Raw genomic sequence first — 17,663 nt, forward strand, 5'->3', positions numbered from 1 at the left:
GGGAAGGACCACAGTCACTGATTTCAAATTCTGGTTGATCACTCACTTTTATGTTATTTGCTTGGGAAAAACCCAAGTTTTCTCCACGCTGACACATACGAGCTACCCCCCCCCCCCCCCCCCCCCCCCCCCCCTTGCCCCGAAAGACAAAAAACAAGGATGGATTTTGTCGCAGCACTCTCAAAAAAAACCCCTCAGGTTTCATACCTGACAGCGTACGTTGTTCTGTCCAGACGGAGTGCCCCCAGTATGACCATTCTCTGAAGAGTTTCTTTTGTTTGTCCATTCCTGGGGAAGCTTTTCCTTTTCTGGACATTCTCAGTCCACCCATTTCTTCCGCCTCTTGGTAGATCTTTCAATATATTTGTCTAACCCCCTGAATGCATCCACAACTGCCATGGCCTGAAAGCACACCAAAGACACACAGATGAGGTACCTTCGTGTGGAGACAGAAATGGGAAGACAAATACCGATACTTTTGGGGGTACGTAAAAAACCCCATAGCTTAAACAATTACAAGGGACTTAGGACTTACTTTAGAATATTAAATTACATATATATAGACACACACATATAAAAATGCTGATAAAAGTTTACTTACTGTCTGCTCACTGTTAAACATCAAGATACAACAAACTGGAAACCTTGTATGGGACATTTATTCTAGTAAGGAGTGGTATGAAAATGAAAACTGTATTTCTAAGGGACTGGACAAATTATGGTAAAACAGAATTGCCTCACAAAGCACAGTACATGATGTCTAAGGAAAAATACACTCAAAAAGGTAAAGACAGCTCCTCTTTGAAAGCATCATTAGTTCTACTAAAACTTAGGGTTGAATGTATGATTTTATCTGAAATTGTCTAGTTGTAGCATGCCTCCAGAAATAACATCAAAAAAGATTTAGAACTGAAAAGCAATTTTCCCAGTCTAGCCTAATGGCACTCCATGACCGAGCAGTTAAGAAGTCAACAGGACTCTTGTAAGTGTGTTCAACTCTGAATTGAAGAAGGAAATCCAATTCAAGGAGTTCCATCTCTTTACTTCTCAGAAGAATCCTGACAGCACACCAAATTGAAAAAGGTCATCAGACTTGCTTTAGAGCCACTTCTGCCTTAAAGTATTCACTGCTCCAAGTATTACTGCGTAGGGAGCTCAAAGCAACAAGAATTCCTACGACTGTATTTTTTTTTACTTCTAAGAATTTACATCTTGTTTTAAAAATATTTCAAAATATCTGAAATCTACTGCAAGTGGAATTATATTCTTTGATATTATTCACTAAAGGGTGTGACAGATTTTTTCAAAACCGGTCCTACCCACAGCGAGAACTGAACTTTCCTTTACCTGTTAAAAAAGACACCACGAAAACCAAATGCAACCCATCAGTCGAAACTTTCTGCGCAAAATAACTGCATTTTTCTATATACATAACATATATATTTTTAATATATATTACATATTTAGGTATTGAAAGATAAATTCACCCAGATTTTAAGATGAACTAACAAGAGCAGTTATTTTTCTTGAGCTTGTGGGAACATAAACGAACATAACGATGTTAGCCTTGCACACTGAAGTTAACCTTAGATAAACTTGACCACAAATTAATTTACACTAATTCTTCCAAAAAAGTACAGATTTCTGAATTCCATCTAATTAACTCTATGTACCCTTTTGATGTCTAAGAAGATACAGAGAAGAACCAACAGCGCGTAGCTGTTTCCACCACCATTCTAAACCCCCTTCAGACTGCAAGCTGTCACAAAGCTTTGGGAAATTTGCAGATCCTGAGTGGCTTCTCTCTGGGGTTTTTTTTGGGGTGCTGTTTTACACTCAGCCAGTTCTGGCACATGAGCTGTATGTATGCTGAAGAAAACTCCTCAGGTTCAACAAGGGGTTTTTCTAGTTCTTTTATCACTTTAACCACATACAGTGGGAAAAAGAGACACCCTTGCCATGATACCATATATTCTCTCTCCTTTCTGATATAAATATGTTTCTCTTGCTGTATTAAAAGCCCTCTCTTTCCACCTAAAAATGTATCTAATAAACCAGAATTTTATTGTGGCTTTTACTCTGCTCTCTATCTGTTCTGTAATTATGATTGAATTTATTTTTAATTGCCATACAGATTGCCATTCTTCACGATCCATCCCAACACCACTGCTACAAAAAAGATAAAAGTTAAGCAACACAGTGCTACAAACCTAGGTGATACGAATAAATCCATTGGCACCATGATGCAGAGACAACATCACTCGTTTTCTTTCTTCCCTTTTTTCCTCCTTTCTCTTCCAGACATTTCTGTCTGCTATTTATACCCATTTATACACTGCATAGAGTGATTTCTTTTTTCCTCTTCCTCCTCAAATCAGATTCCTCAATTTATAATTTTTTCCCTTCTTCCAAAATTGTTGGTGTCTAGTTTAATTCCTGCTTCTGTTACGGACCAGCCCTGCAATACAACCTAAAGAGCTTGCTCTTCAGGGCAAAATCTGCCACCCAGAACAACTGAGCCCCGATTCTTTCCGGGGCATGCAGACACTAAAATTAAAAGGAAAAATTAGATCCCGAATGTGATATGGATATGTATTATTTCCTGAATTCTTACTTTACACACCACATAAATTTGAACCCTAATTATTCAACCAGAAGCAGCTAAGTCACGCTATTTATCCTCAGTGTAGCTTCACAAAGTCATTGCAACATTTTAAATGAAAAGAATTACATAAAAGCGTCTCTGGAATTTCTGCAATTACTATTGATACTGAAGCATCAGTCACACCGTGTAAGAAACCGCACGGCCACAAGGTAACTAGATGACTTGTTTGGGCAGAGGCATCGCTTTCTAGTGAAGAAATAGCAAGTCCAGTAAATATCAGCATCACTGAGGTCAGAATTTTTCCTCACCTGAAAAGCTGTTTGGGCCAATAAAATGAGCTTATCCTTTTCAAAAGGTCCTTGGCTTGTGAAAAGAAAGGTTGAATATGTGACAGCTTGAAACAACACTATATATCCCTCGATTTTTCAGCCTGCTTAATTGCTTTGTGGAAGACTGTGCTGAAGGACTGAAAATAAGTACAATTATCTGAATTCTGCTTTTTTGCTTTTCGACTCGTAAGATACATGGTTTCTGACTGCAGGCTTCTAAGAAGAGCTGGCCTAAGCAATCTAAAAGCATTTCTGCCAAGCCAAAGAGGCTTTTGAGGAAACTTTCAGCAAATGGCAGCACTCTTCTGCTTCCTCATTTAACTCAGCAGGTAGAACCTCTCACTTAAGCAAGCTGATCATTTTGTAGAGGGTGATCTCCCTTCCACACAGCGTTAGAATCATGTGGTAAATTTGCCACAATTAAGTGTTTATACGGAACCCCCAGAACTCTTTCCACCTGACCCTGTGGGATGGCTTAACGCAAGGACGGTAAACTTTGCATGCACAGTCAGAAAATGCCGTCAGAATGGAGACAGCCCACAAAGAGACCTGTGGGAATGTGCCGTTAGGGACCAGCAGGAGATGACACGGTGTCCTCCCTTCTCAGACACACAGCCCTGCGTATGTAAACATCTGCTACACCAGTAACTAATACATCAGGCATCGCTGCTGCAGGCAGAATTCTGCTCATTGCACTTTGAAACCAAATCAGCAAGACACGTTTTTACCTTCTATGAAATCTGGTAGACGGGGTTGAAGCCGCCCAGACTGTTGCCAATGAAATAAGAATGGACACCCTTACGGCCGTTGGTCTAATGCTCTCTTGTCATATTAATCTGAGCTTAATTTTCTTTGGCTTCGGCTATCTATAGGATGACAGTTGTCTCATTTAGTTTTTTTTCATATGCCTAGATAATCCAACACAGTTACCAAAACATTCCTGTCCATACAAAAAAGAACATGGAAACAGCCTAAAAAACGGACTTTACTTCAGACAGTAGCAAATATCCAAGGTAAGCAAGCTTCTTATCGCAGACAAACACGAGGGAATGACTGACCTCTGCAGCAATATGCCTGTTCACCTGTGAAAACACAGCAATTACATACGAATACATTTGTTCGTATTGCATGCTGATACTTCTTTTATGCGTACTAACTCAAGCACCTGAGTCAAAAGGAAAAAAAAATGAGTATGTGACAACTACACACCGTAGATACAAAACTGTGAATATGTGGGTGGACAGCCCTTGCTGGGCAGACAGGAATTTGACTATTCCTAGCTCATAGAAATGTTTTGCTAAAAATAATACAATAATACAAATTTTCCAGGTTTTAAGCTGTAAAAAATTAGTTCAAATATTATTACCTTGTGCTGTATTTCTGCTGCAGTTGGCTTCGCAGATTCCAGTTCCTCTGCAAGTTCACTGTCATCTAAGAAACTGCCCTGGGCAGCTGGCAGGCGGAGCAGCATCATCCTCCAGCTGCCTGAGCTCAGCCGTGAAACGGTTCTGCTGCTTGGGCCAGGACTGACTAGCAGAGGGAACGAAAAATCTGTATTTAACAATCACGGCAAGAAACAGTTTTATAACATTTGTGAGCTGTACTTTCTGTTTAATTACATCAGTTGATTTAATTTAATTTCTGAATGAGAAAGTTTATCTTCTGTCCCAGTACACTAGAATTAAGGTTCTGGGACACCCAAAGCGAGGTCAAGGTGACCAGGGACCAGAACTTTCTCTCTCTCCTAGCCTCCTTTCTCCTCAGACTACACAAAAGGACTTGGGATCTTGCCAGAGATGGCAAGTGGTAATCCACATGGCAGCTGAGAAAACCAACAATAACACAAGGCTGGAGACCCCCACATTGGCAGTAAGCAGTGTGGGAAAGCATGGTCATCATCTGCTCTGCCGGACTGACCTTCTGACGGTGAAAGAGCTTGACTAGCCTTACGGGGGGCTCTCCACCAGAATCTGACCCTCAGACCAGAACACCCGAGGTGATACAGACGTAAGCATACGGCCCCACATGGAACAATGTGCAGATGCGGAGGAAAATGGCCAGCTGTTCTCAGATCATGTTCCCAAGTTCTTCAAGGGGTAATTAAACTCTCTGACCCAGTTTGCCCTTACACGAAGCAGCACTACCTCAAAGAGTTGTAGCAGATCTTTGCGGACGAAGTTAGTAAATTACATGAGATGACTGAAAAGACACACTGGAGAAATAGGAAGTATTCTTATTATTCATTTCACACCCCTAAGTATTTTTTCATTTTTTAGCTCATAGATCACAGTCTACTCAAAGTCTTTTCTATAACACCTATAAAAGCATTTCCCTTATATGCTACTATACATTGGTATGACTGCAGCAGCCACGGAACTGCAACTTTGCAGGAATAAATTATGATTAATTACCCAAATGCCCCAGGTCCTAACAGCGCCATCGTATCCTCTTATGGACTGGCACGAAATTTTATTCACACTTATTGGCTCAAGATCACCGAAGCACAAAGCACTGCAGAGGGCTTTAGTACTGCGCTGTAAATTAAATGTAATGCACAGAGCAAACTAAGCAGTACAGAGAGGCGTGGGAATGAGATCACAATACATTTAATTTCTAGCAGAGCTTTAGGTCAAGTCCAGCCCTCTGGGAGCACAGATTTGAGCAAATCAGAAGTACTTTCTAGACTTTGCAGAATCTTTCTATTTTATGGGTTACTAACAAACACTGTATGGCAGATTCAAACAGATATATTAATGCTAGCCTTAAATCTCAGAAGGGGCAACGTACAGATCTAATGATAGTCTTTACCTTACGTTTTTCTACATTTGGCCTTTCAGCACTAATAACCTCAGCCAACAGCTGGTCCTCCAGCTCATCCCTGGTGACAGGGAAATTAATGAGGGTGGTCTGAGTCTGCAGTTCTGGCTTGTAGTGAGGGTTAGCCAGTTTAGTGTGAAGGATGACATGGAAATTCTTGTTGAATTCACATTCTTTGTCTTCAATCTTAATATAAATGGGAAGGAATAAAATGCACAAGAATAGAGATCTCACTGAATTAAAAAAACATAAATACCTTAGGTTGCAGAAGATGGGTACTGCATGATCTTGGCAGCATACAAAATGGATACAAACCAAAGTCTAGGTGCCTGCAGCTTAAGAAATAAAATGAGGATGATTGAACACACCAAAATTATATAAAGAATACACAGACCATTTCTTAATTGGCATAGTTTAATTTGCACATAGAGCAGACACCGGTAGGTTATTCACTGCTGTATTGAACGGGTAAATGTCTATCTTCGATACTTACCACAAACTTAGGAAAGTTTTCAAATAACCCTTAATGAGATAACTGTTAGTTCTTACAATAATTTCCTTAAATATAGCTCGCTTTTCCATCTTTTGAAAATAGCTTAGCAGTAAATCCTAAAAAATAAGCAGATGCATATATTTATAACAAACTAATAGTGACCAAAGGAAAGAGAACGGCTGGTGAGTGAAATAATAAAAATAATTTTTTAAGGTAACCTACTGAATGTTCTGTTCCAAATAAATTGTTTACTGGCTGAAATAATATTTTACACTAGGTATAAGTATAGGTATAAGATCCCTTACTTAAGAGGTGTCATTTCCTGACCCCTTGTCTTCAACAATTGGTGCCAGCCTGTCCCATACAACAACACTACTAAAGCTAAAGTACATTCTGGAGTCCAGCAGTGAGGCAACATTAAGTTCACCTTCTTACTTCTATGGCACAGCACCAAAAACAATTGAAAGACTGCTTATAGACTACAGTGTGTGCTGTGCATCTGGTCTGGCGTGAGCAGGTGCCACAACTTTGTGGCACAGTGAGCAGTATGACAATCTTCAGCTATCACCTGCTACACACAAGCACAAGTACGGTGTTTTCTGTACAGCAATGGCTTTGAATGTTCTCTGCCAAGAAAGGAGATCCAAACATTAGCAACAAAATTCTGTTTAAAAAAGGTCAGTAGAACGTTTATAGAATAGAACATAGGCAGACACAAACCCTTTTCGCAAAATGCAAATTGACGTTTGTTGAGTCAAATCAATTTCAAAGTGATTGCAACAATACAGGTACGAAACACTTAAGATGCAATTCATGAAAGTCACATCAGAACATGAATAAAACAAGTATTTTCTGTACAAATTTTAACATTGCTTTCTTTCTAGGATATAGGGCTTTCCAGAGTCAGGATCAACATATTACTGTTGTTGTAAGTCCCTCTACAGTGTAAGTATTAGTATTTTGCTATCTTGGGAATCAGATACAGGAGATCAGGGCACCTAGATATCCTTCTTGGTTTTGCTGTCAGGATATTATGCTTTGTGTGATTATATCATGCTTTTTTGTATTTATCCTGTACCTTTGAAAGCAATGCATTGTCCCCTCCCTGGAGGAAACTGCAAGTGACTGGGCTTGCAATCAGAGCAAGGTTTATGGTTTACAGTTGGACTTGATGATCTTAAGGGTCTTTTCCAATCTAAATCATTCTATGACTATATATTTCAGCTCTTGACATCTTTTCCTGCTTCTGACATCTCCTTAGCCAGAGGACACAGGCTAAATGAAATGGTGTGTTGAAAGCACTTCTGCATTTCACCAAGGAACAGGAAGAAAAGGCAGTCACTTATATACTCCAAGTGAATTCCTAAAAATAACCTAGTATGTCTAGTGCTAGGAAACCCATGACTCTATAAAACTCAACATCGGACATGTATGCTGTATACGACTGTCGTGCAAACTACCGGAGATGAGTTTTCCTGGGTTATGCTTGTATAATAGTGAAATAATTTAGCCATACAGTCATGTCCTTCAGATAATATAACCTTTCTCAGGTGAACACGAATTCACCTTCCAGTTCTGCAACATGGATTTCAATTCTGATACTTTGGTGTCTCTACAACCTTAAAAACTGGCTACAGCTGGAGGGAACAAAAAAAGTAGAGCGTGACACAGAGCAATTTTGCTTTCCTTTCAATACACACACGGAGACAAGAGACAAGCAGATACCTGACAAAAGATGACTTTTTCAGTTTGCTTTGTCAGTTGGAAAAACCTTTGCTAAGGGAGACACTATATTTCAGAAGGTCTATGTGGTGATACAAGCTTCAGAGTTCTGGATTCAAGCACTTACTTTATGGATTCTCAATTCACAGGAGCAATAAATTACCAATTTCTGTGATTATCATCTATGAAAGGCAAAAACTACATAATGACTCAGTGGGTTTTATTACTGCAGCTGTTCTAGGTTTTCTGTTAATTACAGATCTGGGAAAAATAAATGTTTTGTTATTGCTCTCATACGGTTCAAGGAGTATAAGCAGCAACGATAAACACAGAGATAGGGAAACCCAGTAGAATTGCTTCATTTTTTCAATGAAATGTAGCTGTTTAGAGGTTAATTCTGGATTTTGAAGAAATGTAGCAGATATAGGCATTATTTATGGAGTCCATGATAGAAGGCATATACAAAAAAATGGTCACAAAGAAATTACTGAAGTTCTAATTTTGGTAATTTTCCATTCATAATCTCCAATTCCACCAGCAGAAGTAGATAGAACAGACTGACTTAATGCACCATTCTACCCAGTAACAGAGCATCCTTCATGTGAGCTTCAGCTCCCTGTTATTTAAGAACATGCAAAGTAAATTAAAGAGAGATTGTCCTCTACTAGTTTTTTTCTGTCAAAACTCTTGTAGATCTTGAAATAAAGCAGATTACAGGATTTAAAAGGGATTTGCAACGCATTTTAAAAATCCTGTATACATTTTGAGGAATTACTGATTTTATCAGTAGCAAATACAAAACCAAATAAATTTCAGAAGTTAACATGAGCACTAAATTCTCTGCTATGAGAAGTACAGGAATACTGCAACATCTGGTCTGATTGTCAAATTTTGAGTTACCAGCATCAAGACTTGCTTTTCCCTTGCGTATGTGCTGCCTCAGGAAACAATACCTAGGTCCTTCAAAGACCTGATCTCATAAAGTCAAAAAAAAATCTTGAGTATAGGAACATGAGTTTGTGTCATGAAATGGCTCAAGAATTTATGCAAAACCTTTTCTTAGCAGATACTTTTATGCAACTCAAAATTAAAAAGAGTACCTTTCAGGACAGGTGTTCTCCAAAACACGCCATGACTCTAACCAGCAGAAAGCAAACCATTCTTATAGCTAAATGTTTTGGATCAGCTCAGCAAGAATGAAAAGAAGTGATAAATTCTTGGACAAGAAAGGAAAGGGAAACAATATTTTTCAGTGTGAAGGAAGAGGGATAAACACATTTTCCGACGGAGCCTTCTTTCAGTTCCTGCTGCTTTAAATTAAAAGCTTCTGGAACCGACTTGCAAACTCCAACAAGTAATGTAGAGAATGAAGTTGAATAAATCAGGTGAAAACAAGTGCAGAATGGAGCTGTTACTAGGCAATCTCAGTAGGCAAACTGTGCAAGTTGGTCAAACTAGTTCAGTGGGAAAAGCACTGCCTTAAGTTGCACAGCTGGTGAGATGTTCAAGGCAAGGAATGCTTCTCCCTGTGGAGAAACCAAGTGAATTGTCTTGCTGTTTCATGAATAATAGTCATGCCTCATAAGAATGGAAACTCGTTCATACAAGCTACATTTGCACATAAATCAAATTTCAAGACATCTTAAAAAATCTTGTAATAACCTAATATTGCAACTGAAGAGACATGGCTACCACTTTGTGAACGTGCAAAGGATTAGAGCAGGTGTAACAGCTCACATAAATGCAAATAGGGGCCTTACGAACAAGGAATTTATTCCTCTGTCTTCTCTGCTATGAGTGAAAAAGACATTGATCTATTACAGTTTATGCTCATATCCAGTGATGTCTGAAACAGTGGTGCTGGGGAGACAGCACAGGAAACACACAGATAAAACTTAAATACTAAAGCCTATCCATACCAAACCTACTCAATGGCCTCCTGCCTCTTAAAGAAAGCAAGGGCCAAAACCCAACACCATATAGATTCGGCAGCTGTTTACTTTCATGCCTTGATTTACATGCTCCAGAAAATTTAAGTATGTGCATTTTGAATCATTTTTGCATACATTGCTGATAAGCTGCACCCAAATTTTACTTACTTTTTTTGTGTGCCTTTCATGTTTACATAAAGCTACGTACTACAACTGGTATTTTTTGGAAGTTATTTTACTCTCTTTTGTCTTTTCTCCTTTCTCGTAAAGCAAATATTCTAAAATTAATTCAATAAAAATCTTTTAAACCCATTTGGAACATGAGTTCACAGTCTAAATTGTATTAAGACCCATTGAGCAGGTTCGCAGCTCCAAAATTGAAATTAAAAAAATATCCAAACTTGAACATCTAGAAATCATTAGGCTTCCAAATATATACTAAGGCACTTTAGCAAGAAGTCTAATTTTCAGAGATAACAAGTACCTGTAATTCATCCTATAATCACCCACATTTTGAGGAAAATATAAATTCATACATATATTTGAAGTCCTCTTAAGCTGAGAATTTCTTTTGCAGGCTTCATTCAGAAACAATGCCAGAGAAGCTGGTGTTACAGAACGCTCAACACAAGAACAATCTTGGCAAACGAGGAAGGGGAGAGATACTTTTATGAAGCTGCTTCACAGATCAGCAAGTTCTCTAACACGCAGGCTAGTGAATTTGCTTTGGAAGGAGTACAAGTTGATAAATCTCCCTTGCTATGCTTTCTGTCGATTGATATGATAAGATATATTTTACTTAAAATTAGGATTGTCTGAAGCTCAGTGGATTTAATTATTTGTAATTATCCAGTTGTTGTCAGTATGTGGCCATTTTATGACAGTGGTATCTACTGTGTGGGTCAGGTTCAACTGTATATCTTTTCAAACACAGAATTAATGTACTATTGATGAAACCATTACTAGAACCAAATTAAAGTCTGGCCTGATGTATTGGTCCACAGGGTGCTGTCAGACATGAAAGGAGTAATTAGTATTCATTACTTCATACTCTGCAACATTCCAATTATTAATGAACTTCAACTGCTGGACTGCACCATATCTATCACAAATACCTTTCTAGTCTTTCTTTATTAGGGAAAAAAAATTCAAGTGCCTGACACAACTACTAAAATAAACAAATAACAGAAATTGAGCCAGAATGAGGAAAACTCCGATTATTTGGTAATAAGGGGGTATATATATTACATGTGCTCCACAAAGGAGACCTGCCACATCTTCAATGAGCCACAAAATGCTAGTTCATGTAACATTGCTCAAAACATTCACCAGAAGAACCTACATTTGAGTATCTCTATATATCTGTGTTTGTGTCTGCGTGTACAGCTCTGTTGTGCTACATGAAAACCTTTGCTAAGTAAACACAAAACTGTATTGCTGTGACCCTTGTCCTTTCCAACCCAACTTCCTTCTGTTGTTTTACATCCCTCTGTCTCATGCCTTAAAGACTTGATAGCCCATGCAATTTCTGATCTCTCTTGCAGACCAGTACAATTCTAATTTTCAGTAGAGTTTCTTACTACGGGTTCTAAAAAGCAAGCTACATGGTCTTACTCTGAAATACTTCAAGCACCGCTACAGAAGAACGTAACAAAGAGGAATCTTTTCAAGATCTCATGATACAGGGCAAGAATGCATCTTCTAGGAGCTTTGTGTATGCAAGGAGATTTGAGCTGTTGTGTATTGCTTCGATTTACTGTGCAGGCACCAATGCCTGAAATATAGAAGGAGAGAAAGCTTGGGTCCAAAACTAGATACCATTTGTCCAAATCTAGATATGATTTGTCCAAAATAGATACCACATCTGTTCAAAACTAGATACCATTTTTATTTAACCTGTCTTTCATACTTTCTCTTTCAACAATCTGAAACTGTGCAAGCACTCTAAACACTCCTTGAGTAACACTGAGACCCATCCAGAAATGCTTCAGGGATATATCTGACTTTTTGTCAGAATAAACATAATATTCTTCCACATGAAACATCTAGGTTGTTGATCTGTTGTTTGAAAACTTAACTGGAAGACAGGAACAATTCCAGGCTTAAAAATTAATCCACATTTGAGCAGAGACAATAACATGGCATTTCAGTTCATCAGATGAAACATTTAATGAGGTTTACTGACTTTAGTCTCATGCAGCTACAAATCAACATTATTCCTTAGGCTGACCGCTGCACTGGAGACTCAACAATCACACTGGAAGTTTTTATGAAAAGCGATGGAAGACATTACAGACTGAAATTCTCTTGCACCAAGAACAATCTCCTTTACTTTTGCTACTATCATGCTGAAAATGTGTAGCTAAAGGTATCTTAATTAGATCTTGGGAAATATTCTTTATTGTATTTTCAAAAATTGACGACAATTTTTCAAAATCTAGGGAAAAAGGGGGCATGGTAATGAAAGATGAGATTCACAGACATCCCCCCCAGAAAAGGTCAGAACATAAGGCTACCCTCCCTTGCCCCATCCACCACTCCTGTCGCTGCAGTGTCAGAAGAGGGAACACACATTAACTGGTGTTACCCAATTTGAATTTGACTCTCCCACTGAAACGCCCACCAGCTGCTGACCCCTGGGGTGGCGCTCCCCTGGCTGTCAGAGCTGCAGCCCTTTCATCAGGAGGGAGAGGTCAGACCAGTCCCAATACTTGGGTATTTGCAGCACTCACATGAGAAATGGGGCATGTGGGTTTTGGTGCTAGAAGACTAGGTTTCTGGGTGAAAATGAAGAGACAGTAACACCGTTGCTCCATCTACCTCAATGGATTTGTGAACACTATCAGCTGGACTGGTTTGATGCATGGGACATCGGCCACGATACCGAGGCAGAGTCTCCATTTCTGGCTTGCTTATTTGTGCCCTGTCTTCTACCATATCAGTTTTTCCTCATTAGCCTTTTGTTTTCCTTTTCTCTTTTTAAACCAGTTCATTGATTTTTTTCATGGGGAAACTCTGTATTGGTAAATCCAAATCTAGCTTGTCATTTCCAATGCTTCTTTCCCTTTTTCTATAGATGTCTAACATGGAAACAAAATATTTTATTTTCTTTTGAGCCAAATGATAATATATGCTCCTTCTTGTTTTGTTCCTTTTTTGAAGCTAAAAAAGTAAAGACTTTCACTTTGGGTTGAGAAACTCACATGCATGCCTACACTGTATATCAAGTCCAATTTGCAAATCGAGAAGATAGTTTTATCATCTAATTAGATGCATATACTAACATTTTACTATCCACTCATCACCAGATTTTAGCCATTACATTTTAAAAAGAAATAAATATCTTCATGAAAGGTTATGAATAGTAAGCAAAATATGGCAATCAAAGCAATATAGATCCAGTTGTCATGGAAAAATTCTGCTTACTCAAGAACACTTACTTTTCCTTTTTAACTGTATGTCTTCCAAGCAGGAGAAAAAGTACCGGATCAATAGATTCACCGATGTTTTCAATTAGTAGAGTCTCTCCACAGGCCAAAGCTCTTTCAATGGTCTTCACAAAAGTTAACATGAAAAATAAAAATTAAAAAATCTCTCAAATATTGGATAAGTGTTGGTAACAGAAATATTTCTTTTATATAACAGATTTTGAGAAGTTTTTCTAAGCATGGTTCAACCATGCAAAACTGTTCACAAAGAATTTCCCAGTGGTTAAATAGCTTGACAGTTTTGAGTTCAACATCTTTCTACCTATGCTCTGGCTAGTCCTCATATTAAACAAAAAATACATTGTTTAAGAAAATATGAGGATATAGCACCACATTGAAGACACTGGAATTGACACAGACAATTTGGGGGAGCACATATATTTTTCAGGGTTTTTTATTTTTTTAATGTTATGGTTTTGTGTTATAGCTTTTGGTATATCCTGATCTAAACGATAAACGCTTTCTTAAAGGGTTTAGAACCTGAATGACTTGGGAGAACTCTGTCTCAACAGACACTGAGAAGAAATTTGATAATAGTGGAAGGATTAGTAAGCAGACAACATCGTTTCACACAGAAGGGTGCTACAGGGTATGAACAAAAAAAAAATCACGATTATTTGTGAGTATTGGAAAAAGAATTAAAAAAAAAAAATTAGGGCAGGTGAAGGAAAAGATCTCATTCAGAGGAGCAGACAGGTTAAATGATTAACACTTATTTTAAAAATGAGGTATTACTGTGACCATTTACTGTTCTGTGTTACAGCTGGAATTCAGTAAAATCAAGTCAGATAGCCCTTTGAAACCGTAATATCTTACCTAGTTGTCTCGCTAAATCAAAGAAAATGAGGTGAGATACAAAGAGATCAATTACAAGTGCTATGAACTTACATATAATTCAGTAACAGCAATGAGAATTAAAGATATGTTTACCAGGAAAGGACCTGATTTTGCCTTGAGTGCCGTACGCTGGATTGAATCCTTCCCTCTGCAAGGTGCATGTGCTGTGTCCTGCTGACTAAACTGCACAGTATACTAAAGTCATATTGTCAGGCTTTGCACCTCAATTGATTTACCCCTCACAAGAAGTGCACCTCAACTTCCACTTTATTTCCTCCTCAGCACTTGAAAACAGCATAAAAAAGGTCCCCTTTAAAGCACCATTTTAAATAGAAAATGATGCTATGGTAAATAAGCAGCAGCGTTGTAATATTTCAAGTCTTCAAGTAAGTGCAGTCCGGTAAAAAACAATCCCTTACAAAAATTAGGGGAACTTGAGGGCAGTAAACGTGAAAGCCAATTCTTCAGCATGCACAAACCCTTTCTGTCCTAGACGTAGGACTTTAATGTCAGGTCCATATTTATTCTTTATCCATTTAATTCCCTGTTCCTGGGGATCTATCATCAGAGGCCAGCACTCACAGTTTGTTAGAATAGTGGCATTTTCTGTTGACACCCTATCACCGGGCAGTCCCTCGTTACCCCATGCTGCAATCATAGCATCATCCGTCAACGTGGCAAGCGGGTCCAGGCCCCCCATCACAGGAATAGGAACCTTTGAATCAGAGCGGAATATAATCATCCAGCAAGGTTATTAAGTAGCAAGACATAACGCAGTGCAACGCGCAAGATAAGTGAGCTGGTAGAAATTAAGGCTTTCTAGGCAGAAAAGTAAGGAGGATCCCTGTGGAGTTTCAGATGCAAAAGAATATACTAGGAAATATGACGAGAAGCAGTTTATCATATTTATAACAGATTTAAAAGAAAAAGTGTTTTCATTTAAGATGTTTACTTCATAAAAATATTTATTGTTCAATAAAGTTAAAACCCCCGCCATGTATTACAAATTTCAGTGTATACGGACTCTGATATTGCAAATTCAATGCTCATGCATGCTCTTGAGCAGGTATTTCTGGAACACAAATCAGTATTTATCCACACAAAAATTATAAAACCAGGATTCCCGTGGTATCTTCTTAATAAAGTTGTGCGTTAACAAGCTCAAGAGCCAAAGAAGGGAACCAGCGCCAGGGGCAGAGGCCGCTTTGGAGCCCCCCACGTGGCCCCAGCAGTGGCAATGCCCTTTGTGAGCGCTCGTTTGCTAAGAACGAAGCTGCCACCTCCGCGTACACTAGAGCAGCCGTCAGACAGCCCCGTTTGCTGGATACCAGCTTGTCAGAGGCATTTACAAGGAGCTGAAAGCAAAAAGAAACGGAACATCTGAAGTCTGTGCTTAGCAGATGGGTATGGCCAGGATGGGAAATGCCTAATGCAACACAACAGAGTAAGAGTGAATAACTAGGTTATTTTTGGGGAAAAAAACCAACCAACAGTGGCTAGTGAAAGCATAAAAAATCTATACTGGATGCCTGGAATTATTTTTTTCCTTACTAAAGCAAAGGGCAAACCCCCACCAATTCATTCAAGATGTTTTCCCAGGCTTCCTTATTTGTGATTTCTGGCTTGAATTCTAAGCCCATAAATTAAAGGAAAGCATGGCATCGTCAGTATTTACCCTGAACCATCTTCTACCTCATTCAGAAGTATTTTAAAAACTCTTCCAACAAAATTTTCCCCTTCCCTAGATATGTACAGTGCTTCATGCTGGCTTGTAGACTGGAGATTCTTTTAAAAGTGCACACTGAAATAAAAAAGCATGTAAATCTGGTGGTTATTTATAAAGAAAAGCATTACATATATTTACACTGAGCCAAATTTGCACAATTATTACTATTTATAAGAATGGCCCCATACCTTTAGTGCAGTTTCCGTGGCACAATATCACAGTTACCATATTCATACAAAATATATACCACTTTAAAATTCTCTAACCCCCTGAATCTAATCACAGAGCCTAAAATAAATCTAACTTTTTAAGAACTTGCTGAAAATACAAGCACAAAAGGATCAACAGGCACACGCTCCCCACTGCAAGCATGCAATGTATTTATCTTCTGTGTGTAACACGTTTAAATAGACCGCAAGGCTGAAAATACGATTTATTTTATCTCTGGACTGTAAGGCAAGCAATAGAACCATTTCCATAAGCTGAAATACTTCCTCGTGGAAAACACTAGCACTGGGGTATTATCAGGTTTTCTAATAAAAGTTTTCACACAATGCAAGAAAAATACTTTGATATACAGATACAACTATTGTCCTCATATCTGTACAGAGCTGATACTTTATGGCACAGAACTACTTGTTCTTCTATAGAGGACTATTAATAAACCATCTCTTTTTAACATCACTCACCAAATGCATTTCTCTCCTCTTTTCTGTTCTTCCCCAGCTGCAGCAAAAACGTCAAAACCGAAATGAGGTATTTTATCTCATTGCTGTCCAGTGAAAGCATCTTAAAAAGTAAAAAGTTACAGTATGGATTATTTTTATTTATAAAAGTGTTCAACCCACTTCAGAGGATTCTTAAAAGAGCTAGGAATGACATTTATTTCCAGGGTCCCACTATTGAAAACAAACATATTGGGATAATTTTTTTACCTGTCAGCATTAGGCTGCAAGGTAGAAGGAGGTTTTTGAGAAAGAACTTTAACTGCAGATAATTTTTTGGTGGAAAAGGACAGGGAGATGTTCCAGGCAAAACAAAGCTACAGACAAATTAGTGATGGTTAAACTCTCACAGAAAGCAAGTGTCTACAAGAAGATGCCCTGGCAGTTCTGAGTGCTGACCTTGGAAAGCTTGGATTTGGCTGTAACTTCTCCAGAGTGTCCTCAGGCAACTCAGCTTGCACACCGTGCCTTAGCTTTGTGATGTAAACTGAAGTAAGAGCTCCACACACCACGTATTTCAGAGAATAAACGACATTAATTCTGATATAATGCTGTGATTTGTGGCACATGAGAAACAGGAAACAATTAGGAGGAAGTGAGGAGCATTTGCAGCAGTATATATATATATTATATAGACATATATATATATATGTATACAGGAAAACAAATATATATATGTATACAGGAAAAGTGCAAAAAGCCACTTTTAAATATAGATCTGTACTTCAAATTTTTGAAAGAAAAACTTTAACAAACCAGACTCTTCCGTGGAGACCCCCATTTTGTACAGTAAATTTTAACTTTTGTGACTTTAGAAAAGGAATCCAGAAATGTTTCATCACTTCCTGGCAATACTGTTTGGCGAAGGGTCCAAAGACACAACTGCTGCTGTTAATCAGACATTACTGCATAAAGTTTTCTTCTGTGCTTTGAAGTTTCCAATGAACTGGCTCCAACACATGTTTTCAGACTGCAAAGCAAAATCAGAAA

General features: G+C 38.4%; 1 protein-coding gene across 1 annotated transcript in view; it reads right to left on the bottom strand.

The window, feature by feature from the left end:
• DNAH11 (dynein axonemal heavy chain 11) overlaps window positions 1–17,663 on the bottom strand; it is a gene marked incomplete at its 5' end in the record, with an annotated part of 158,358 nt that overhangs the window by 21,537 nt on the left and 119,158 nt on the right. Inside the window, 10 exon segments of the mRNA XM_080383229.1 lie at window positions 208–318; window positions 322–504; window positions 896–1,057; window positions 2,914–3,021; window positions 4,253–4,403; window positions 4,405–4,550; window positions 5,722–6,072; window positions 6,836–6,908; window positions 13,338–13,477; window positions 14,650–14,968. Coding sequence (XP_080239355.1) covers window positions 208–318; window positions 322–504; window positions 896–1,057; window positions 2,914–3,021; window positions 4,253–4,403; window positions 4,405–4,550; window positions 5,722–6,072; window positions 6,836–6,908; window positions 13,338–13,477; window positions 14,650–14,968 — 1,744 coding nt within the window.

This window comes from Falco punctatus (genome assembly GCF_963210335.1).
Source record: "Falco punctatus genome assembly, chromosome: 4".
In the NCBI taxonomy this organism is placed as follows: domain Eukaryota; kingdom Metazoa; phylum Chordata; class Aves; order Falconiformes; family Falconidae; genus Falco; species Falco punctatus.